The 26,047-nt window shown below is 33.8% G+C and overlaps 1 protein-coding gene across 6 annotated transcripts in view; it reads right to left on the bottom strand.

Moving 5' to 3' along the window:
• LOC144447937 (MAP kinase-activating death domain protein-like) overlaps positions 1 to 26,047 on the bottom strand; it is a 70,483-nt gene that overhangs the window by 42,259 nt on the left and 2,177 nt on the right. For all 6 annotated transcript variants that reach the window (XM_078138040.1, XM_078138041.1, XM_078138044.1 and 3 more), the window contains exons 2-3: positions 18,051 to 18,802; positions 4,042 to 4,336 (exon numbers count right to left, since the gene is read on the bottom strand). In XM_078138040.1, coding sequence (XP_077994166.1) covers positions 4,042 to 4,336; positions 18,051 to 18,691 — 936 coding nt within the window. In that variant the 5' untranslated portion in view covers positions 18,692 to 18,802. The remainder of the gene's footprint in view (positions 1 to 4,041; positions 4,337 to 18,050; positions 18,803 to 26,047) is intronic.

The raw sequence follows: 26,047 nt of genomic DNA, 5'->3' as shown, positions 1-26,047 counted from the left end.
TTCTCAGATAGAAACTGTCCAAAGTAAGGTCTTTTGTTGAGAACAATTTCTATTCCTATACTTCTTAATGACCTTTTCTATTACATGTGTACCAGAGATTACTTGCACCGCTGCACGCACACACTAGTGGTATTTGCTCTGCAGTGCAATACCAAAAACATTAATTTACTGCATACCTGTATGCAAATGATATGCAAATGAGAATGCAATCGTTCATCCTACACGAAAGTGCGTGATGTGTAGTGTCATTATAACAGAACCCCATGCCATGTGAGTGCCAGTGTGGGTAGTCGAGCGTATTTTTACTCATGCTTGCAGTGTTTTCTGCTGCACTTTCACTTGCTACGCTCCTGGAAGTACGGCCGCAGAGAACACTGCAAGCATTCATACAAATACCTCAAGTATGCCATACTTGCACTTGTATGTCATGGGATTCTCACATAGTCTTCTCCTAAATACCAAATATACAAGGAAATGATTGTTAAGAATTAACAATTTTTTTAATAGTAGAAAAGAAATTGATTTTTTTTTTAAAAGTTCTAATCAATACTCTTATTAAGCATTTTGCCCTCTAAGCCACTTTGATGCACCACTGACACAAAACAATAATTTTTGACTCACCAAAATTGTGGTATTCCCTTTACCTTAACTATGTGGTGACTTACATGAAAATCTAATTTCCATTATTTTGACCAACAGCAAAAAATCTGGTCTCTTAATTAATGGATGGCGTTTATGTCAATACAAAACCTTTCCACAAGTCTAAGATGTAAAATCTATCAAAACAGAATAGTTTTGCACCAATTTCCATTAATGTAATGCAATCCATCAAGATGTCATTGATCTCTATGTAAACTTTACCCTGACATCATTACACATAAAATGTACATTATGGTGAAATCATTTCAGTGTCTCGGGTGACATCAATCTTGCCTTGCACTACTGACGGCAAGCAAATTTCTCCATAATCTCACAGGAAAGCCTCCCCATAATACCATCATAATTTCTATGACATTTCACTTGCCATCATTTGTGCAACTTGCAAATGTCATATTATCTTCATCCATTCAATCACATCATGTAATTTCATTTGCCATCAATTGTGCAACTTGCAAACGTAATATTATCTTCATCCATGCTCTGTAATAAGAATTCTGTTATAATCTATTTTTGTACAAATCATTCAAGTTAAGAAAAGAGTGTATTTAATTATTTATTCCTTCATCTATGAATTCCTTTTCTATCTCATTCCTCTCTGTATGATGTAACCATTTATATTTTGCAAGTACTTTGTCAGGTCACTGCAATAACGTTGTATCTTCTATACAATATAATAGCCGATGTGACCTTATTGCACTAACATGATGTGAGATTTGGGCTGGTGGCCTTTATGAGCAATAAATATATACATTATCTTCATCCACGACAGTGAAAATATGTACATTTTATATCTGACATTTCCATGGAATTGATGGTAAGTGTACATTTTATATCTGACATTTCCATGGAATTGATGGTAAGTGTACATTTTATATCTGACATTTCCATGGAATTGATGGTAAGTGTACATTTTATATCTGACATTTCCATGGAATTGATGGTAAGTGTACATTTTATATCTGACATTTCCATGGAATTGATGGTAAGTGTACATTTTATATCTGACATTTCCATGGAATTGATAGTAAGTGTATATTTGTGGACTTGCATCAATTTGATATCTTGATGTAAAATTATGTCAAAAATTGTTCTATTGTCATGGATGTGAACAAATGAACTAGTGACTGATTTTAGTTATCTTTCCCTACCACACCATTATACAGCCATAGACAGTCTATTCGAATGAGTTTACTTAGATCTCCCCACACATCATTATATTTACTACATGCAGCAGTAAACCATCGATTAGATTGGTTGACCTTTGACCTATAACTATTATCCAGGAAATTAACTTACATAACAAATTAGTCAATATATCAAAATGTCAAAGGGTTACAAAGTATCAATTTCAACTGTATTTTGTACCTAGCTCAACTGCACAGCTTTGTTTTACTCAGATCTACTGCACACCTTTCATTTCTACGTCTGTGGTCACTCGTACAAATTTAATAACTACATCATAGGCGTGGCACACCATTTTTTCATGTTTTCACTATACAACTGATAAGGTATCTGTTTTAGCAGTTTACATGTACATGATCACAACATGAATTTCATAAATTCAAGAACACTAAAATTGTATATTAATGATATAAAGTGCAGTACTATACTTCATGCATGCATGCATGCAAAAATGCACACACATACATTTTATTACTGGTGTACAATACACACACACACACACATGCACACACACTGACACACATACATGCATACACACATATAAACACAAACTCACATTCACATACATGTACATGCACACAAACACACACTGACGCATACACACACAAATACACACAAACTCACATACATAACCACAAATACACACACATGCATGCACAGACACACACATGCATACATGCAGACACTCACACACACACACACACATTACATGTAATTTATTAATGACAAGAAGAATCAGCCTGATAGCATTATTTCTATTTATGTTTAAATGATGCAATTCATATATAAAATTTATCATTACTGAATGCTAACTTTATGATTAACTCTTATGAAGTAAAAATGTGTTATCGACCCATTAATAGTATGACAATCACCATATTTTACAAGTACACTCGATTTATTTGAACCATATTATAAAAATATGCTGTTTAAGGATTCATTTTGAACAAATTTAACTGGCATGCTACTGGAGGTACATCGTAATTTCAAATGTCAGCAAGTCTCAGGTGAGCTTTTACAGTGTAAAAAAGAGCTTCAGTGGCTATTTTTATCAAAATTGGCCAAATGATGGTGTCAACTCCCTGTGGATGTACGAGTAGGTAAACACACCTTGCAGACTTTGGAACACATCTCTTAATTCCATATTTTGTAATAGACCTGTTGCCGGTTCCAAGATGCATTGCGTGTCTCTCCATACAATGCCATGTATTCTGTACGCGCGAAGGGGTTTGTGCACGTGCTACTCAGGGGGATGGTTGTCACATGACGATACCTTGGGTTTACCCATAAAATCCCACACTGTCATCGATGGCATTCAGTCTTTGTTCTATAAATCACCCATAATTAAAGAGGTCAACATGTCTTACCATCATTTCCTGATGAAAATGTTATTTCAAATGTAATAAAGACAAAACAAGACTAAATCTAACAACATAAGCAACGTCCTCTCGCGCAATACATCTTAGAACCACAAAATTGGCTATTATAATATTACTAGATGCAGTATAGAAAAAGACTTTAAATGGTCATTTTTTTTTCAAAAATTCGACAACTGATGGTGTCAATTGAGTGTTTATTACAGTACATACAGATTCATCTGAGTTCTCAAAAGATATAACTTAAAAACTTGATTCAAAATTTTCCAAATAAAGACATGTCTAACTCTGAGTCCTATAATAATAATTCTTATAGTGCGGTGTAGGAAAGAAGTATGTCAATAGTCATTTTTATAAGACAAACATGTCAACTTAGGATGTAATATCCTTGACTACGTTCATCAGGTTGGTAAAACTTACATGTGTAGTGGTAAATAGTTCTTGTCTCACAACCAAGTGTTCTAATTACTTATGAGTAATGTTCTACTTGTACAGGCTACAGGCTTTGTCAAACTGTTCACTATGCTGCCCAGCAAACAATCAGTTTGACAATGCCTTTCGAACCTAACAGGTGAAATTTTACAGGTATGTTACTAGAACCCTTCGTTGTGGTATAAGAACTCGTTATTCCTTTCGTTGTAATATATTTGGTAAACTCACCTTGTGTTCTTGAAGGATGAAAGTCAAAACTTGAAGTTATGTTTCAACTCCTAATAATTCTAATGTTAGATGGAGTGCAAAAAACCCTTAAACAGCCGTTTTGTAAGACAAATTTGATCAAAGAAGGTGTCAACTTTGGATGTAATATATTTGGTAAACTCACCTTGTGTTCTTGAAGGATACAAGTCAAAACTTGAAGACACGTTTCAACTCCTAATAATTCTAAGGGCAGATGTAGTGGGAAATCGGCCATACTAAACCTAGTATGGTCTGGCAGTGCTAGAGGCATTGGTGTATGCATATGAAGAGGGAGGATTTGTAACTCCACACGTGTCTTTCCCGGTACAGGAACTGGAGAACTCAGCAAACGTAGAATCCATGTTTCAATTTCTCTGACATCATGACGTAAGATGCCTGGGTTTTCACATACACCTGTTAACACTCCCCATACTGAATCCCTGTAGACAAAAAACAAATATAGAACTTCAAAATTCCTCAAAAAATTTATGATGATATAAAACGGGTTTAGATCTTTTTTGACTGCATGCTTTTGTGACCAGCAATTGTACATACTAGGAATTCTATTTGAATTTCTTTCTCTTATTTGAATGAAATTGTGGCTTGTAATGTAAGTGTATTTTACTTGTCTCCTAGTCTTTGTGATGTGTGTATTTTCAATTATTTTGTTATCATTTGTGCTTGTACCCAAAATAAAGAATGATATGATTTTTTTTGGGAGCAGCAGTAAAAATTACTAACTTAAAGGTAGGGTCAGTAAAATCAGAATCAAGCAATATTTTTTCAAGGCCCAATCACATTGTATATCAAAAATAAATGAACAAGAAATCCATCAACAAATACATATTCCACCCCCACATATTATGCTGCCCACACACTGTGAAGCAATATGGTAAACAGTGCACACAATATGGCATTAGCTCAAAGTCTCTTTTTAAGAGAATCTGGTCTAATCCATGCCTTTTATATTATACATATATCACGCTATTGTTGCTTTTCTCTTCTAGCCATAGTGTATTTTGATAAAAAAGTAGCACAGATTTCTATAATTCACTATGCGATATACATATGAATCTCTTGTTGTTTTTCTTTTGTAACTGTAAGTGTACGTATTTGGATAAAAAAGAGACAGATTTTGAATACTACATATATATATATGTATCAATTCATTCCTTCTATAATAATTAATTAATGTTTTATATAGTACTTTCCAAATCTGTGCTCAAAGCGCTTTACAATTATTATCCCTGGCACAGATCTATAGCAGCACAACAGGTCAACTCCCTGTGAGCATATAATCAATTGCAGCCTCTATAAGCACATAGGATTAAAGCATTAACATTGCAACTTCTATCTTTCCAAATTTAGTTGGAATGCAACAGGGGAACCTATTTCTGGTATATTATACAATCTGTGTTTACTTGCTGTTGAGTAGTACCATAACAGATCATGACACATAAGTGAGTCACAGAGTAATGTTCTCATGTGTTGTTTGCTTCTCTGTCTGTTCAAGTGACAGGTATCCATACTTTTACACTTGTGTAAGATTGAAGACACACAAGAGACTTTGGAATGGCTTCTTGTCTTTCTTTTAAATCTGTTAACTTGACAACAGGTGTATGTGTAGCAGCAGTCAATTCTTATTTAGTCTGGACACATGTACACTCCATTACAAGACACAACTGTCCTTTCCATGAAAGTTACATGAAAGACGAAGTACGTACAATAACAAAACATTTTTTTTTACACTGTATTGTTTTTTGCAATGTATTGAGTTACAAACACAGACTTCATCAATGTTGTTTCACACTGACTACTCCAGTAGGTAGCCAACATCAAATGCACACATCAAAACACTGGTATCCACATGCATGTCTAGTTCCAATATGTTAACTTTTTTATACATGTATGTACATTGTATTTCATTCAGACTTAATGTAGCAAGAACTTAATGCAATCTTATCTGAAAGTGTAGAATGTACAGTTTCTTATTTGTGTCTGTATAATTGTAACAAACAGAGCCAGTCAGCAGTAACCTGTAATGTGCTGTACATATGTACATCCTTCCGCTGTTCTCTCAAGACCTATCTCTTTAAACATTAGTCTCAACTCTTCAATTGCCTAGTATCCAATGTCTGTGAATCCATATTTCCTCTTACCATACAGTAATTTTCCATTTCAGCACCTCAAGCTCTGGTTGCATTCTAGATTAGGTGCTCTATAAGTCTTCTTTATTTAGAATTATTATTATAGTATATATACAATGTAGTTATGTATATTAATATGAGGGCTATTGTTACCTACTGTTAACTTTTAAAGTTCATCTTAGATCTGTCCTTAGATTTCTTATGTATCAGTATAAACACAGGTTTGTTAAAACAGTCAACCCTTCTGTACAAATGGTGCAGACACTTGCAAGCTTTCTTGCTTAATTACTCTTAAAGTTCACACATCGTTTAAATTCTATGCTGTCTGCTACATTTGTATAATGCTATTGCTAAGAATAGAAGGTACGTTTGTTATTTTTGTATGATGTCTACTACATTTGTATAATGCTATTGCTAATAATAGAAAGCACGTTGTGTTTGTTATTTTTGTATAAATGGTGTCTACTCTACTTATGGTTACTTCCGAATTCCTTGTTGACTTTTTAAAGTTCGTCAATTGTTGCATTTCTTTCTCTCATTTCACAAAGTGACAAGTTTGTTGTTATTGTTTGACTTTCAGTACTCTCATCTATTTTGGTGTAACAGTTTCTTTTCTGTCTGTTTCAAGTGTTATGTTTGTTCAGTCAACTGTCCATGTAATAGACAGTGCAGACTCTTTGAGTCGACTTCTTGATTTCACTAGCTGTTGGATTTCTTTCCAGTCTGTTTCATTTGTGAGTTATTCATATTGTCAGGAAGAAATTAGAAGTTTTGAAATAGCATGTCTGTGAAGAGTGAATAACATGTTAACAGGACTATGGTGACAGTGTTGAACAGGCAGGGAAAATCATGGAAAGAAAATAATTAGAGGGGACACCATTCCAGGAAATAAAAAAGTGTTTGCATGAACTTTGGATTCTGGAGAGTCACTTCATGATTTAATATCACATAGATTTTGAGCAGTTGGCAAGAAACACCAAATTGAAACTCTTTTTCACCTCTTTTGTCCTCATAAATAACCCAGTGTTGCCTCATGGGACCTAACATATGCATGTCTGCTAAGTTCCACTGATCATCTGCTGTGCATGGGTGTGATCTAATTTACCTTTCCCCAACATCATGGTTGTTCTACGTCATAACAACGCACGTCTATGTTACGACAACACATGTCTATGTCACTGGTTCTGCTGTGTTTGAAATATCAGTCAAAATGTTCAAAATTGCCATTAATTTCCATGATTTTTCTTTGATAATTACAGGTGCTGGTATAATTAATGTTATTCTCCAAATATTTTTCTTTATTCAGCCAGAAAATACTCATGACCTAGAGGTTGTCACTACTTGTCTAGTGACTCGTAGTGACAACGGCCCCTTACGTCACTCGTATTTTCCTTGGCTATATGTAGAAAAATATTGGAGAATAACATCTAAGTATGCAAGAATTATTCTCCATACATTATAATTTGTGTCATGTGTCTGTGTTTGTAGTCTAGGTAAGCAAATGGTAATGTCAACACTATTAGTAATTACTGCATTCTAAGGGTTATAATATAAAACGTCACCTGTGTGTAAAACAGAAAGTGATATTAATGGTACAGTACAGATGTGATGATGATGAGTCACCCCTTTACATGAAGTACAATAAATTGACTGTCTATTCCTACATCACATTCACTGAACACAGCAAATATGGACAACAGCTGTGTAGTTACCTTCAATTAATCTGTTAAAATAAAGTACCATGTGTTGTATAATACTGCACTGTTTTGTTTCACCTGAGTGAACACACTATTTTTATTACAGCTAGAAACCCCTAGTCACAGAGTTGGGAATATCTAGTAGTCCATTTCTAAAACTGGCAGAAAACCCATAAAAACACCCAGTCATCTTTTTGCAAGGACATTTTCAATATCTCTTAGTCCTACTAGATTATTTGCACCTTGAGCACTAGCCAAACTTTGTGATTTAAATTTAATAACAGAAATATAGCATAACAGAGAGGAGGAAATCTAGTAAATGGAAAAATTTACTTTGAATCCGTATTTGTACATAATTGTGTAAACAAAGTGCAAATGACCAGGTGAAGGTGAGGCCAGCTAGTTTTATATATGATTGTATTATCTTATCCAAAGCAAGACTATTCATCAAACTTGATAATTTCAAAGAAAATTTTTGGTTGTTTATTATTAATATTAATAATAAAATCCACATTAAAATATTTGTAAACTATTGTGTAAACAAAGTTCAAATGACCAGATGAAGGTGAGGCCAACTAGATTTTATACATGATAGTATCATTTTATCCGAACCAAATTCATCAAACTTGATCATTTCAAAAGAATTCGTGGTTGTTTATTAATAATAAAATCCACACTAAAATATTTGTATTATTGTGTACAGAAAGTTCAAATGACCAGATGAAGGTGAGGCCAGCTAGATTCTTTGTACATTGTATCATCTTATCCAAACCAAATTTATCAAACTTGATCATTTCAAAAGAATTCTTGGTTGTTTATTGATAATAAAATCCACATTAAAATATTTGTATTAATGTGTACACAAAGTTCAAATGACCAGGTGAAGGTGAGGCCAGCTAGACAGTATCTATGTATGACACATTCCGTACCTATTTATAGCTAAATTGTGCTGGTACTGTACCTGTACATTGTAAGTCTAGTGATACTGATAAGTAGGCAAGTAAACACAGATTGTATAACTCCATATCAACAATTCACTACAATGAAACTTAATACCATTTAATTTTTGTTAAAATCCATTGGTTGTCATGGAAACACTATATGACTTTTTGTCTGTGAATTTATGTCATTTTAAAACAGATGATTAATGAGTGAATGATACTTAGAGGACATGATTGTGAAATGTAATTTAATACTCTGTGTGTGGATATCATGATATATCTAAATTCCCAGGTAGTATGGGGGCCAGCTGAGGTGAAGTACATACACACGCCAGCATTTTTGCTAAGGTGTGGGGACCCTGGTAAAAGGTAAGGGAAATCTGGTAAAATCTGCAAAACTTTCCATGCCATGTAACCAAAATTTTGGTGAGGAACCCTGGTAATATGCCCAGGGAACTCAGGTATATTTAACCTGCTTACCTAGCTGCAATAATTGTAGCTTTGTTTTTATTTACAATACTTTTTATATTTCATTTTGTGTGAATCAACATTTTATTTTATTGTTTATTTTCTTACGGGGGGTTTGCAAAAAAAACAAAGTTACAATTAATTCTAGTATCGAACCTGGTCAATCTAAAATTATTTCCATGGTTTTCTCATAAAAATAGTCAATTCACAAGCTTCAATACCAAAATTCACTACATAAGTATTCGAATCTGTTCATTTTCTGTTCAAAACAACAATACCTACTCCAAACCGCTACTGCTTACCACCCTTAATACCTACGCTACTGCTTACCACCCTTAATAAAAAAAAAACAATGCATTATTTTATATTCTCTTGCAATGGTTTTATCACCTCCTTTAATTTTTCAGTTTCAAGTCTTTATTTACTTGAAGTATACTTGTTGTTCATATGAGTGTCATTTTCTTTTTTGGTTCTATAATATTTGGGACCAAAGTACCAGAGAATGGCATACACTTCCATATTTTGTACCAAACCTTTGAGGAATACCATACACAGTCAAACACACCTAGAGCAAAAACACTCAGGGTTATTAAGCATTGGAAAAAAATATCACTTTTTATGTAATTTTCTCAACTACAAATTTGACATATCTAAAATGGTGATTTCAAAAGCCTTTTTAAGGAAACTGAAAGTACATGTTGGCTTTCACTTTTCATTCCTTTAAAGTAAAATTGTCAACATTGCTAAATTATACAAAGATCTATCCATGATATGAAACTATAATTTATATATATGAAATTTATCACAAGCAATATCAATGAAGCAATTGTACACATGGTGCATATCCAGGGTATGGGTTGGTGACAATTCCCCAGAGTGGCATGTGCACAACCCCCAGTGTAAATAAAATATGGTGGTGTCAGTTATAGAGTGGTGCATACAGTATACATACTCAAGCCAAGTTATTGACCTCAAACAAAAAATATGGATTATATAACCTGGTCATTCTATGTCACGACAACCCACATCTTAGTCACTGCTTTGCAGTGCACGAAATATGAGTCAAAATGTTCCAAATCTCAATTATTTTTCCCGATTTTTCATAAATTATGCTTGAGGAGGTATAATTCTATTATTCCCAATATTTGCCTTCATTCAGCCATAGTAACAAACCCTTAGGTCATGAGTATTTTCCTTGGCTGAATGAAGACGACTGCTGGGAAATAATATCTAATTGAGCAATATTTCTAGAGAAAGTCTGTGAGTGGGCTTTTAAGACATCTGACTCCACTTTGACATTTTGACATTTTCAAACTCCATGATATCCATGACAATATCAGCTTCATACATGTTTACACTAATGGGTACAATTTGTTACTACATAATACATGTGAGAATCATTGAAATAAATGTACATGTATGTACCAGACTGAGTTGGACTCTAACTGATAATTTAGCCTGTATATGTGTTCCATTCAGGTCTGGTACATGTAAATGTGTATGTTATAATTACATGTATGTCAACTGTACATGTAGAGGAAAATACCTTGCTGTTACTTGCAAGCTAAGAAAAAGTGTACAAGACTTAGTCATGTGTGTGTGTGTGTTTGTGTGTGTATATGTTTGTTTGTTTGTTTGTTTGTTTGTGTGTGTGTGTGTGTGTGTGTGTGTCTCTCTCTCTCTCTGTGTCTCTCTCTCTGTGTCTGTCTCTGTCTGTGTGTCTGTCTGTCTGTCTGTCTGTCTGTCTGTGTCTGTAGGGGAAATACCTTGTTGTACTTGCAAGCTAAGAAAAAGTGTAAACTTAGTCCTGTGTGTGTGTGTGTGTGTGTGTGTGTGCGTGTGTCTGTCTGTCTGTCTGTCTGTCTGTCTGTCTGTCTTGTTATAAGTATATGACTGTATACATCTGTGAGCATAAAATTCTGTATTTCAATGTACACTTTACAGAGAATCTTACAAGGGCTATATTACACTCAGGTAATATTTGTACATCATTAGCATAACTACTTTCTATATGAGTTGACATAAACAGACAAGACCCACAAGGACAGGAATAGATGTCACCTTATGAACCCATATTATATGTACATACTATGAGATAACAGTATAGAAGAAATGTATGATGTACGTACTTTGCACAGATAAAGTTAAACCAATGATTTATGCAATTAATAATACACAAAAATAATATTAATCAATCAACTTTTAAAATGATTCGGAGCCTGGGGCTTTGCTTGCAGAGATTAGCTATATTATAAATCACCTTCTCAATTATTACTATTTAGAAATCTCTGAGACTATGTAAATGAGTTTTTTCAGAGTAATGTGACATTAAAATGAGAAACAGAATTAAAGGGAGTTTGGTTTTAGCATTAAGATACTTTAACAGAGGTAGATTCCATGTGAGGGGTTGAAATCCGGGGTTGAAATTTGGAAGTTTTACATGATTTGAACAAGACTTTGTTGAACACACTCAATACTTTATAAAATTGTGATGGTTTGATGTTTAAAGTTCAGGTAAGAATAAGTGATTACAAATTTGTTTAAATATCCTTATGATTCTACGTGTGCATTGTAACTGAGTGTTCTGTCACTGTTTTGAAAGCCCGGCTATCATATTTTGTCTAAATTTGAAAATATATTTAGATTGACATCGATTGGGCTCAATTACTTGCTAGTCAACTACTTGTATTTGTAATGCCCTTTTCCTAGTATCATGAATTTATTATTAGTAAACTGTATCATAACATTCATATTTTTAGATACAAATGGATATTATTATTCCTAAAGCATTCCAAGAAGACTCTGAGCTGTCATGTGACTAATATACCCATGTATGTCTTCATTCCGTTTTATTCAGGGACATCAAGATAAAATAACATTTTTTTTTACTTCATTATGACAGCCATGCAAAATGCTGTGAAATCATGTTTAAATTTAGGCTATTACCCATGCTAATTTTTTCTGATATCAAATGTGAATACAAATGTATATCATTACAAGATTAATCTTGCAGTGCAGTGCTTCAACAATACAGCCATCTGTCAACATTTTGACATGCATCACAACAAATGAATCTACTCTATATCTATCTTCTTCAATACTGTCCATAAATTTTCCCTCCTGATTTATTTGAATAAAATTTTCTTTCTTTTTTTCAACTTTTTGTAAAATTTTGACATACTTTTACTAATTATATATCAATAATCCTGAGTTATCATCAGTGTGCCCTCTAATGATAGCTAAATTTTGTGACTGGAAACAGAAAAGATTTTGTTAAAACTAATATAGAACAGTTTACACAGCTAGATCTTTTGACTACTAACATTTGAAGCGAAACATTTTTTTTCTCAATCTTCTTACCTCCCTTTGGTTTATTTTGTTTTGTTTGTTTCTGTAGGTGATTACACTAGTCATATCTTCTCTAATTTTTTAGTAGTGTATGTATTTTAAATTTCTGTTAGTACTGCTCCTAACATGCTTAAAGTGAGCCCCTGATACAAAATAGATGCAATAAATAAATAAATAAATAAATAAATAAATAAATAAATACATGACTGAATAAACAAACGAACGAACGACCAATCAAACGAACGAATGAACAAACGAACTAACAAACGAATGGACGAACAAACGAACGAATGAACAAACGAACGAACAAACAAATGAATGAATGAATACATGTACAGGTTTACATATAAAGTAATAACAACATCACTAAAAATACTTCATTACGTCAACTCCCCAGCCGGTGTCATTATTTTCATGTCAGTGACCTCCACAATACTTAATATGTACATACCATGATAAACATCAACAAACAACAACTTAATAATTTCATATCATATTCATTATGCAAATGAGGATAATTGAGTTTTGGATGACACATTTTTATCTCCATTTAAATAATGTTATCACTTATTATTGATTCTAATGATGCTGCTAATGTATGTTGTTTATTTTTATTGCAATTAAATGCTTTGACCAAATGTGTACAATACAACAATGTTGGACAAACTGTATCTCTTAGTCTGTCTCAAGCTGTGCTACAACTACCTACTAGCAGCAAGTTTCTCTATTGATCACAGTGTAATCTTTCACTCCCTGATGTTTAATTAGTGTACATTACACCAGTGGTGTTTTAAGTAGAGTCTTCTTGATAGGACACTGTGGGATATCTAATCTGGAATAATAAACAAAGTTGCAATGTTGTATTGTGTTCTAGTTGCTAATTTAACATCAAATGTTGGAGTTGGAGTTGTTTGTATACAAATAAGAGTGTGTATATGTCATATTATCTGTGGAGTTACAAGCCAGCCTTGGTCTTTTAGTATGTGAAGATGAAATTTTCAGTTCAAAGACTGGTATAGCTAGCTGTTATTTCCTTTTACAAGTACAGTCACATCTGTTAGCATGACGATTACAAATATAACCACAATAACAAATATATGATAAGTATAACACACAGCCGTGTCAGTTTGGGTTTATCATCAAATTAGTTTTTACTGAGATTATTATTTGATAATCTATAAACCTGTTGTAATCTTATTTTATGTATGAAATATTTATCCATGCATTTATTCTAGTCTATTAAACTGTAGACAATTTATGGCTCCCTTGCAGACTAATGCGAATCGATTTTGTAGTAACCATGGTAACAAATGATGAGACAGTGATGTAGATAAGAGTTAGTAATGATAATATAATCAACCACACTGTACTTGTACTTGTTAATGTTTAAACTACTTTAGTCTAGCAAGAAATGTAATCGATCTGACTATCATACTTTCATAAAAGTATATTTATCTTGAATTTTGAAGAGTAAGAATATAAATAATAAATAATAACGTTGGTTTTTATGCAGCACTTTCCCATACTGTGCTCAAAGTACTTTACAATTATTACCCCTGGTTCGGATCTATAGTGGCACAACGGCCCTTTACTTCCTCAACTCCCTGAGCATACAATCCATTGCACCTTTATAAGCACTTAGGATTAAAGCATTCACATTGCAACCTTTATCCTACCAGGTCCCCAATTATACAGCTGGGTTGACTGAGGCACAGTCATGGTTCAAATCTTGCACAAGGACTTTAGCCATTCAGAAACAAACAGCATCGATGGGGCTCAAACCTGCAACCTGCAGATTCCTAGCTGGCCATTCTGACCATTTACCCATCATGACTCCAGGGACTTATTGGACTTACAGTCAATTCTGTGGGCAATATGTCAGGTATTTCATGCTTAAGACTAATGCTCCCAAAATGTTACTATCTGAAGTGTCAGTATGCAGGTGCAGATTCTTAAAGTTTAAATATAATATTGAGTTTTATATCTACTCACTGTCCGTAGCATTACCACACGATCTCAATATTATTATTCAAAACCATTCACATAAGTATAATAATAATCTTTATTCATTCTAATAAATTTGGAAATTTGTTGAATGGTTGCCATGGATCAGTGTCCTGGTGTCCTAGTATTGATGTTGAAGCAGGAGGAAACTGAAGTACCAGGAAACCAGTATTTTTTAGCAGGATCAAACTGAGCATCACCCTTCATATTACAGACCTGGTTATTTTTGTCATCAAACCATTGGCACCCAATTTGTATATAGGTAAGAGGTATACAAGCTAACCACTCAGCCACTAACAACCCGGTTGTGGAGGAGACATTAGTTGAAATCTGCCAGTGTGAAGGATCTGCGCTATCTAATATCTACAAGCACTACAACCTTTAGTATCTTAGTTATTTCAAGTGCTTTTTATAAATTACAGCGTCAGACAGGAAACACTATTAAACATCATACTAAATTATTTCAGACAGGTCAAGAACTGTTGCCATGACAACATAGATATTTGCTCTCTGACAACAGCCAGAATGGCACTCAAAGAAATAGAAGTATCTGACAAGATTTAATTGATGCAGACAATATCAAGCATGTAGTGGCAGATACCGTAGTTCACAGCTACATCAAGAAAAGTACACGTAGACCACCATTACTCTAACTAGTGGACTGTATATATTTACCGGTTTCCAAAAATTTATTTATTTACTTAATAATTATTTGAATCCTGACTTAAATTTAGTGATTTATTTATCTGTTTGCTTTATTGACTGATGAAATATATCTATCTTATATATTTTATGTGTTTCAGACAGCCAAGTTTGAGACTAGTGTGTCCTCTGATAATAGACAAAAGATTTATTGGGATTGGAGGGAGGGACTGAAGGATGGAGAGAGAGAGAGAGAGAGAGAGAGAGAGAGAGAGAAAGAGAGAGAGAGAGAGAGAGAGAGAGAGAGAGAGAGAGAGAGAGAGAGAGAGAGAGAGAGAGAGAGAGAGAGAGAGAGAGAGAGAGGCTGGCAGGCAGACAGACAGACAGACAGACAGACGGGCGGGCGGACGCACGGACGCACGGATGCACAGACGAATGGACGGACGGACAGACGGACGGACAGACAGACAGAAACATGGAGATGTGATCCTAATGTTGCTTGTGGAATAGCATTCATCCCCTCTACATTATGATACAAGTCTTGACTTGAAAAGAAAGAAAAGGGTGCGTCTGGTAATAAATTAGAAAATTAATATTTTAAAAGAAATTTAGGTTATTTGACTTTACTCTATATGATGAAGGTATGAAATTCAGTATATTATATGTACTGAATACTGCTAAAGGGAATAAATTGACATCTTGGACAGATTTATAGGTGTCAAATAACTGAACTGAATGCATTAATTTATCTAAGTCTTAACTAAAGTCATGGTTGACCAAATCATAAGGTGTGACATTAATTCAGTATCCATATACAAGTACTGCACTGTGATAGTCACACTCTTTAATTACATGGAACTCCCTCAAGGTATCATGACAACTCCTCAGTAAAATGACTAATTAATTTGCATGCATATCATTATTATCTTGTGATTGTAATTCTGTAATTGTAATGTGTTGCTTCATTGCTTATGACTAGTTAGATGTGAAATACCATAAGGACACTCCTTAGCACAAATACTAATTAATTTACTTGCAAAGTTGCACATCTTTATCAGCTTGTACCTTAAGAGAATTAATTGTGTAGTATTGCTTAGGAGTAAGTTAGATGCGAAATACCATAAGGACACTCCTTAGCACAAATACTAATTAATTTGCATGCATATCATTATCAGCTTGTATCTTAATAAAATTAATTGTAATGTCTTGCTTCATTGCTTACGACTAGTTAGATATGAAATACCATAAGGAGTGTCCTCCTCAGCACAAATACAAAATTAATTTACTTGCAAAGTTGCACATCTTTATCAGCTTGTACCTTAATAGACTTGATTGTGTTGCTTCATTGCTTACGAATGGTGAGATGCGAAATACCATAAGGACACTCCTTAGTTCAAATGCTAATTAATTTGCATGCATATCATTATCAGCTTGTATCTTAATAGAATTAATTGTGTAGCTAGCTTTCATCTTGATCAAGCTAAGACATCAACAATACATCTACAGCCTTAAGAAAACCCATCTCCAGCCTTAAATTCTAACCAGAAAAAGTCCATAATATGTTCTTTATGTGGATGTGCATGATAATTCTGTCCTATATGTCCTTCTTGACATAGTAGTGAATAATATGCATATTTTTTAATAAACCATCCCAAAACCATACTGACTTTAATCCTTACAGCACCATGTCTGCATATACATGTAGAAAGTCCCTTCAGCATTCCCATGCCACATCAACCCAATTTTCACCTCTTCACCTCATATCTGGGTTAATTATTCATTTGACAATAAAAATGTAATGTGTGGATAATGAAAAAATAGAATTGGTAATTTGGGTGTATGTTTTATTATTCCTTTCAAGTTAATTGTAGAGTAGGTAATCTCCTCTGTGGTGGAAAAAGTCCTTGGCCCCGGGATCGTCTTTTGGATGAAAAGTCTATGGTATCTTAAGGGTTAATACACCTACATCTGTCTCCTGAATTACTTCTAGAAAAAGTTCTTAATTTATTCTGTATTTTCTCAGACCACTAAAAATAGTGGTCTGAGGTATTCTGTAACTAATTCTGTCCTTAGTGCACATGTACACAAAAATCTATCCCATCTGAGGTATAGCAAACAATATAATGTGACACGTACTACGTAGGTTGCCTGTGTGTGAATGAGGTTAAAGAGATCCTAATTTACTGCACCAGACAAACACAGCACTTATTTTGGAGTGTATAAATATCCTCTTGACAACACATCTTTGAGGATGGTATGCCTGTACAACACATTATGGTGAGTGTCCATATGACAGATATACAGGAGTTCAAAGAAAGGTCACTATAAAGGTCATTCATTCATTGATGGCTTGATAGGTGTATTGAATGACTTAGTGTTGCAACCACATATATCACGGCTCATACACCTCTTAAGGTGCTCAAATTTCTAGCCATTCACAAATACAACATTTTTCACTAAAATTTGGAATCTCTAGATACAAAAAATGGTCATCTGGTAAAACTTGAATTCAGTTCTATACTTTGAATTTTAGTGGTAACCCTCAAGGCTTGAAATTAACTTTTTTCTTTGGTAGTCATAGTGGACTACCAATTGGTAGCCAAAGGATGGTGACGACTAGTCCTATATTCCTGAACTGAAAACAGAGTTCCTCTATTGGTTAAAATACTGTCATGTCTGTAAATCTTCCATCCTTTAAATCATCACATAATCAGTGGTAGCCTGAGTGGGCTACCAGTGGCAAATTATGGTAGTCCCATGACAAGAATTGGTAGTCTGTGGACTTGGGACTACCAGCTGCAAATTATGGTGGTCCTATGACAAGAATTGGTAGTCTGTGGACTTGGGACTACTGCTAAGTTAACACAATTTGACAACAGATTTGTAAGTTTAAAAGATAAGACATACCTGACAGCACATTTGGATCCTACTTTCCTACGTGTTCTCTCATTACATGCATCAATCATCTTCTTCAGAGTAAACAAACATTCCCGGAATGCTCCGAAAAACGGATGATGACTAAGAATACACAGTGTCGTAAGAGAATTGTTCCGTACTCTCTTTGCCGTTTTCAAACGCCTTCTTGTACGAGGTGATTTATCGGCTTCCGGTTGATCTGGAATTGGGACACCTAACGAGTTCTGCTCGTATGTTTTCTGATTTTCATTATAGTTAGTTTTCTTTTCCTTACTTCTGTGTTCCGAGACTTTCTTCTCGAATGGCCTGAAGAAATTAACGCAGACTCCATAACGAACTTTGCCAGTGTCCTTCTCAGTTAAGATAAACGTGAACGAGGTATTTTCTCTCAGACTCATTCGTTTCTGGCCGACACTGATACATCCTTCTGGTTGGGTAAAGAACACGACATCCGGAGGTAACGGAAAATCATCATGATCCTCAATCGGATATCTCCGTACTAATTCTGGAGTTTGGGCGACGTTATTATTTTGGTTTGGATAACGAGCACCGACTATAACCAAGTAATCAATAAGACGAGGGCAGAGGAATTTCTTCTGACTGGAACTAGATTTTTCTTCACCCATTGTCATGGTAACAAAGACACTACGATGCAAAGAAGGTTGTGAATATCACTTATTTGATTTCTGGGGCTTATTTCTGGACACTTTTGTAAATCATGACATTGTTGTATAAATAGATATCTGAAAGATAGAAAAATATAAAAATAATGAGTATTTAATTTATCAACAAACTTTGAATGCTGACAGACTGGCCCAAAAATCCAGGTTATAGTCACAGATTCACAGTGACAATCATTCAATGACATATACTTTTGCCTAAAAAAAGCAGAGTTGTCTAGTTTCTTGTGTCTTAAAAATTAAGAACAAACACTTTACAGCAACATGATAAAGATTCCAATACTCTTGTTAGGCCTAAAAATAAAAATGGTGTGGTTCTGATTACACTCAATTTTAGAATGGGTTGGGGTAGGTAGATTTTTTATTTTTTATTTTTTTTTTATATCTTATTTTCATATGTGAGTGTCTACTTCAGGTACATGTAGTTATGTGTTCCATTGTTTTCCATATGTTCTGTGTTATTGGTTTCTTCTCATAAGATGTACATCCATTACAGATGGGAAGAACAGTTTTATATTGTCTTTTTAAGTTGATGTCAGTTTCCGCATCCACTGTTTCTTGCACGATTTCAAAATTTTCAAAATTTCATTATTTTTTTCTTCAATATGTAAAAAAAGTTTAGGGTCGGCGTGATGAACTAGGTGCGGTCGGGTAACTGGAACCAAACAATTTGTTTTATTAGGCCATATTTATGTCTCTAACTAAAGACATCTAGATGTTCCATCATAGCATGGATAACCCATTTATCAAACTGTAAACATTCAACACTTAAACTGTTTGCTTGGTATCTAATATATGCAATCAGTCATGAATTATATAAATATAAATAAATAATTGGTTTGACTAGAGTAGTCAGCTCAAAATCTGCAGGTTGTTGGTTTCAGCTTTGCTGTTCCCAACAGGGAACTTGCAAACCCGCCATGTTGACTATTGCATCATGGGAAATGTGATAATAAATACTCATGAATCGGTATTGTAAACAATGTTGATACATCGTTTGCAACCACGAATGATCAATTCATAGTTACCATGACCATTGTGGGAGGTTACTTTTATCAGTAGCTCCAGATTAGGTATTATGATAACCACAGATAATCCCATAGGTCTTTGCATCTGAGCATGCTCAGTCTGGATAGCAAGTTCCCTATTGCTTCTGATTCTGAATGGCTGAAGTCCTTGAGCAAATTGTGAATCACTCAAGTACCCCCCCCCCCCCTCCCCACCCCTCCTATCAACCAAGTGGTATAACTGTTAACCTGGTAGGATAGAGGTTGTAATGTGAATACATCTCAACCACTATGAACTTACAATGACTGCAATACAGTGTGCCCTCTAAGCCAATTTGACATGCCACTGACACACACAATTTCTAATGACACACCAAAATTTGGTGTTCCCCTATCTCTTACTATGTAGTGACTCACAAGAAATGCCAGTATTTATCATTTTGACTCACAACAACAAAATTTGGCTATCATTAGAGGACACACACTACTGCAATGGATTGTATGTTTCCATGGAGTTGGGGAAGGGCATGTATGGTAGGGGATGTAGAGCTATTATATAGGTCCATGAAAGGGTTAACAATATCAAGTATTACAGTGTGGGTAAGCGCTGTATAAATATTTCATTATAAATGCGTTATTATGTGAAGTGTTTGTATCTCTAAGTTTGTAATATGTATAGAGACATGTTTAATAGGTCGTTTTATGGCAATATCAAGTTGAGTAAATCTTTCCAACAAAAATAAATTATACCTCATAAACAGAGAGATCCTAGAGAAATAAATTCAGCAACGCAGACCTCCTTTGTACACGCACATTTATAATTCATAAATAACAATGTTGAAATCCATACACATGAATTCATACATAATTGTCTAGTTTTGACGACTAAAACATAAAAGAAACTATTTAGTATTCATACTTTGTAATATTTACTTTAGATATATACTATTTAGATAGTCTGTGACACTTGTAATAAAAAACTAACATTAATCCAAAGTTTAGCATATCACATATCATGTAGATGTCTGGTTGAATATAAGACATCTGACCTAGTTTTATTGGAATAACAGAATATTAACAAATTTTATATTATTGTATGCGTCTTGCTATCTTACCACATTGTTTAAATTGCCAAATACTCTCCACGGTCACACTTAATACTAGGTTTGCCCTTAACAAAAACTGGTAAGGAACCCTGGTAAAATGACAGGGGAACTCATGTAGATTTTACCGACTTACACCCTTAACAAAAACAATGGTAAGGAACCCTGGTAAAATGACAGGGGAACTCATGTAGATTTTACCTAGGTACTTACGATACTACCCTTAACAAAAACAATGGTAAGGAACCCTGGTAAAATGACAGGGGAACTCATGTAGATTTTACCTACTTTACTGCCCTTAAAGTTAACAAAAACACTGGTAGGGAACCCTGGTAAAATGACAGGGGAACTCAGGTAGATTTTACCTACTTACCACCCTTAAACAAAAACAGTGATTTGTTATAGGGTTTCCTGATATTTTATTGTGATACCAAGCCAGATTGAAGAGGATGAGGCAAGATTTTAATAATTAAAACATTCTATAAATAGTGAACACTGAATACTTTATTCACAGGATGTATTATGAACAGACTACCGATCATTAGAAAGTTTTTTTTTTTATTTGTATCATCCTGTTTATGAAGGATGAGGCAAGATTTGAATATGAGGAAAGTACAGAATATGAGGAAATAATCACTTAAGACATTCTATTACTAGACAACTGATATTCAAAAAGGTATAAATTATGTGATTTCTTAGATTTTGTACCATGATAAGAATACGGCAAGATTCTTCAAATTCCTGAATATTGAAAATTTAAATATCATGATCGTGAATAATCAATCTCACAGGAAGCACTAAGAATAGATTTCTGATCTTTAAAAAAAGTATAAATTATATGGTTTCACTCACACAGCATGATTCTATCATGCTAGTTCATGGACAGGTGAGGCAAGATTTTTAGACTTCCAGAATTTCTTTCATAATTCCAAGTTATATTATGCTTTTAGTTTTATTTGGATTAACATGTACATTTTAGGAAATGTTTGATATTTGGTGATTATTTTTAACATGATTTGTGGACACGGGTTGTCATGAAGTAGGCTGACGTGGGTATACTCCATATTTTCTGTTCAAAGACAATAACTTGGCTTAAGCATGGTATAATATAATTTATTTTCAGTGATCTCTCTATGAAACTATGGTAATCAGTAAATTTATATTTATACAAAGGAAAGCATTAACTCATTGTTAATCATTTTACTTGTTTTCCAGGTATGACATGGTGGCACCCACTACTCAATTACCTACTACACAGAAACCTGATTATTAGGTGAAACCATAGGACAAATCATAAAGGCCTTGGGAGAGAAGTGACTTTTCGGTCCATTGATTTCCTATGCATACAAATGTATAGCCTAGAGTTAATCAAAGGGGTCACCCCTTGGGTCAATCTAGGGTACATGTGTAGTTTAATTGCTGGCAATCCATGCTGGACTTGGCTGAACATCATGGGTATAGATGGACTAGAACTTCATTAGCAATATGACTGCCATCTTCTTCATTCAATAGTTTTAAAAGTGGTTTGAAAAAGGCCAAAAAAGAAAACCAGTGTGTTTCCGATGACCCGACTGACACTAGTTTAAGCCTCCAACCTTAAACATTTTTTTGAACTACACATTTAAAACTAAAACTTCAATAGATAAGAAATTCTTTGTCTTCTGACCTTCATGCACATCTGTTTTCTTTCCCCAGGGATGTCTGTACATATTTCATCAAACTATCACAGAAGGGGTATTCTGAATGACATTTTGATTGGTTTCGGGTCAAAGCAATATTTTTCAATAAAATAAAATAAAATCCTGACCTACCTACCTGACTTTCTTAGGCCATGTTATCGGAAACAGTTAATTTTTTTTTCCACCTTATTTTTTTTCGGTCTGTTTATCATTAGGTATTTTACATATTTTAACATTTATGTACCTTTTAAACTAATGCTTTGCATGATATCCGGACATTTCAACAATTGTTTAATGATGTATTATTGCTGTCTTTTTTATTCCTGTCAGTTGTACAATACATTATGATTATTTTTAATGTAATGCGCTTTATAAGAAATAAAGATTAAAGTGGCCATATGGATGAGAATTGGGTATTTATTTTGGATTTTTCAATTTATAAAATAATTTTATCATGGCTTCCTACTTTAAAAATTAATGTGAAACAATATTGATAAGTCTGTTTGTAACTCCATACATTGCAAAAAAGGTTAAAATGAGTAAAAAAAAGGTTTGTTATTGTACGTACAATAACAAACCTTTTATACAGTTATCAGTCTTCTGCAATTTATTGAGTTACAAACAAGGATTTGGCATATGTTGTTTCACATTAATTTTTCATGTAGGAAGCCATGATAAAATTGTTTTATAAATTAACAAATCAATAACAATACCCAATCCTCATCCATATGGCCACCTTAGGGTTAAGATTATACCCACAATGCCCCACAAAGCCAGGGTGAAGGCTTTTGAGCAAAAATATGGGTTTTATACCCTGGTCGATCTGCATCACTACAACTCACATTTGTCATGGTATGGAGGTTAAAATATTCAGACAAAAAAATTAACTTTTGTATCAAAAATAAAATTTTGAACATTAAAATTTATATTATACATTGTATATAACTTTATTATAAACCAGAATTAACAACTGATAATCCTTATTTATTATATTAATTGATTACAAATTTTGTTCTTAAAGTCATCATTTATTTATTTATTTTATTTTAAAAGGTTTTAAAAAAGGAATGCCAAAATTCAATCACATATTTTTCGAACTGGAGGCATGGAGGTCATATTGCTAAAAGTATTACAATACATGTAACAACATGGTAGAAAATTAGTCAGTACTTTACATATACATGCCTAAACAAGAAAAATACAGGAATGTTCATAATATGATAAAAAATACCTTTGTTAGGCCTAAAGGAACAACTTGTTTGATTCAGGTTACCCGACCCCATCTAGTTTTTCACTGCCGACCCTAAACTTTTTCATGTATTCGAGAGAGAGAGAGAGAGAGAGAATTAAATCACGACAATTATAAAGTCTTACACAAGAAATTATGGATGCAGAAACTGACATCAACTTGTAAAGACAATATACAACTATTCTTCCAATCTGTAATGGCTGTACATCTGATAGGAAGAAACCAATAACACAGAGACCATATTGGAAAACAACAGAAAACATAACTACCTGAACTAGACACTCACATATGAAAAAAAAATGCATAAAAAAAATAAAATGATCCGGTGTAATCCTTATATTAAGATATATTACTATGTGATGACCTGGGATTGAAACATAGGTCTTTAACTAAGAAACCATAGGATTGACTTTGTAGAAACAGGTGACTCTAAGTAATACAGGAAGATTCTATTATTTTACCACATAACTCTACAGGGCTCGAAATTACATTTTTTTGGGTAGTTATAGTGGGGTACCAATTGGTAACCCAAGGGCAGTGACCACTAGTCCCATATTCCTGAACTGAAAACAGAGTTCCTTTATTCAAATATAAATGTTATAAAAATACTTTATGTCTGTAAATCTTCCATCTTTAAATCATCACACAATCAGTGATAGCCTGAGTGAGCTACCAGCTGCAAATTATGGTAGTCCCATGACAAGAATTGGTTGTGTGTGGACTTGGGACTACCAGCTGCAAATTATGGTTGCCCAATGACAAGAATTGATAGTCTATGGACACAGGACTACTGCTAATTTCGAGCCCAGACTCTACCAACCAAGTAGTAAATTAAACTAATCCCAGTCTCACCTCCCCCTTTAATTACTTGAATTTGCTTAGTATTTTTATTACCTTCTTCATGACATGACTGTGTGTCATAACAGACCTGTACCACAAATAAGCTGTTTAATGTGAAAGCACACCCCATTCACAATGCTTGTATCCCAAGGCTAATGACAGAGGGACTCTACCCCATTGTGTCTGTCATCAATGAAAGACAATTGACTTTAGGTTGATGACTAGAAAAGTGTTTTAACAACATGTCACTACAAGTTTTGTGTTGAATGTATTGTTGTTACAGATCACAGTTTCAAGTACATTATTATATAAGTTATAGCACTACTAGTATAATTGTTTTCCTACAACCTGGGTTTCCTTGGGATTCAATGGTTTGACTCTTTTTATCCTCCATCTCAATAATATGATATCAACACATACATACACATAGACATAGACAGACATAGACATAGACATATACATACACAGAGACATACATGCACATACACATACAGATATACAGAGACATACATACACATAGACATACAGATACACATAGACATACATACACATAGACATACAGATACACATAGACATACATACACATAGACATACAGATACACATAGACATACAGATACATAGACATACAGATACACATAGACATACATACACATAGACATGCAGATACACATAGACATACATACACATAGACATACAGATACACATAGACATACAGATACATAGACATACATACACATAGACATACATACACATAGACATACAGATACACATATACATACAGATACACATAGACATACATACACATAGACATACAGATACACATAGACATACAGATACACATAGACATACAGATACACATAGACATACATACACATAGACATACAGATACACAGACATACAGATACATAGACATACATACACATAGACATACATACACATAGACATACAGATACACATAGACATACAGATACACATAGACATACATACACATAGACATACAGATACACATAGACATACAGATACACACATAGACATACAGATACATGCACGGAGATGAGCACATACACATAGACATACAGATACACAGAGATATCAACACATATAAAGAAATAGAAGATGAAAGACATCATCTAATTCATTGTAAATTATATACAAAACAAAGAGAAAAAATGTTTAGTATTATCACTACCCTCAACTCAAACTTTATAAACTTAGATAGAGGAGAGCAATTTAGATATATACTACAATCAAAACATAAGGATATTATAACCGCTCTCTACATATACCTGGATGATACATGTAGTCAATAGACACACACTAGAACTACTGTATATTTTAATATTTATATTTCATAGATCATTATTAACTTTATTTTGTTTAAATACCAAATTAGAAATGTAAAATTTTCTAAACGGCTAAAATAAAGTGT

This window comes from Glandiceps talaboti, chromosome 17, assembly GCF_964340395.1.
Source record: "Glandiceps talaboti chromosome 17, keGlaTala1.1, whole genome shotgun sequence".
Lineage (NCBI taxonomy): Eukaryota > Metazoa > Hemichordata > Enteropneusta > Spengelidae > Glandiceps > Glandiceps talaboti.
Note: the sequence above shows the minus strand (reverse complement) of the source record. Positions and strands in the feature narration are given on the sequence as shown.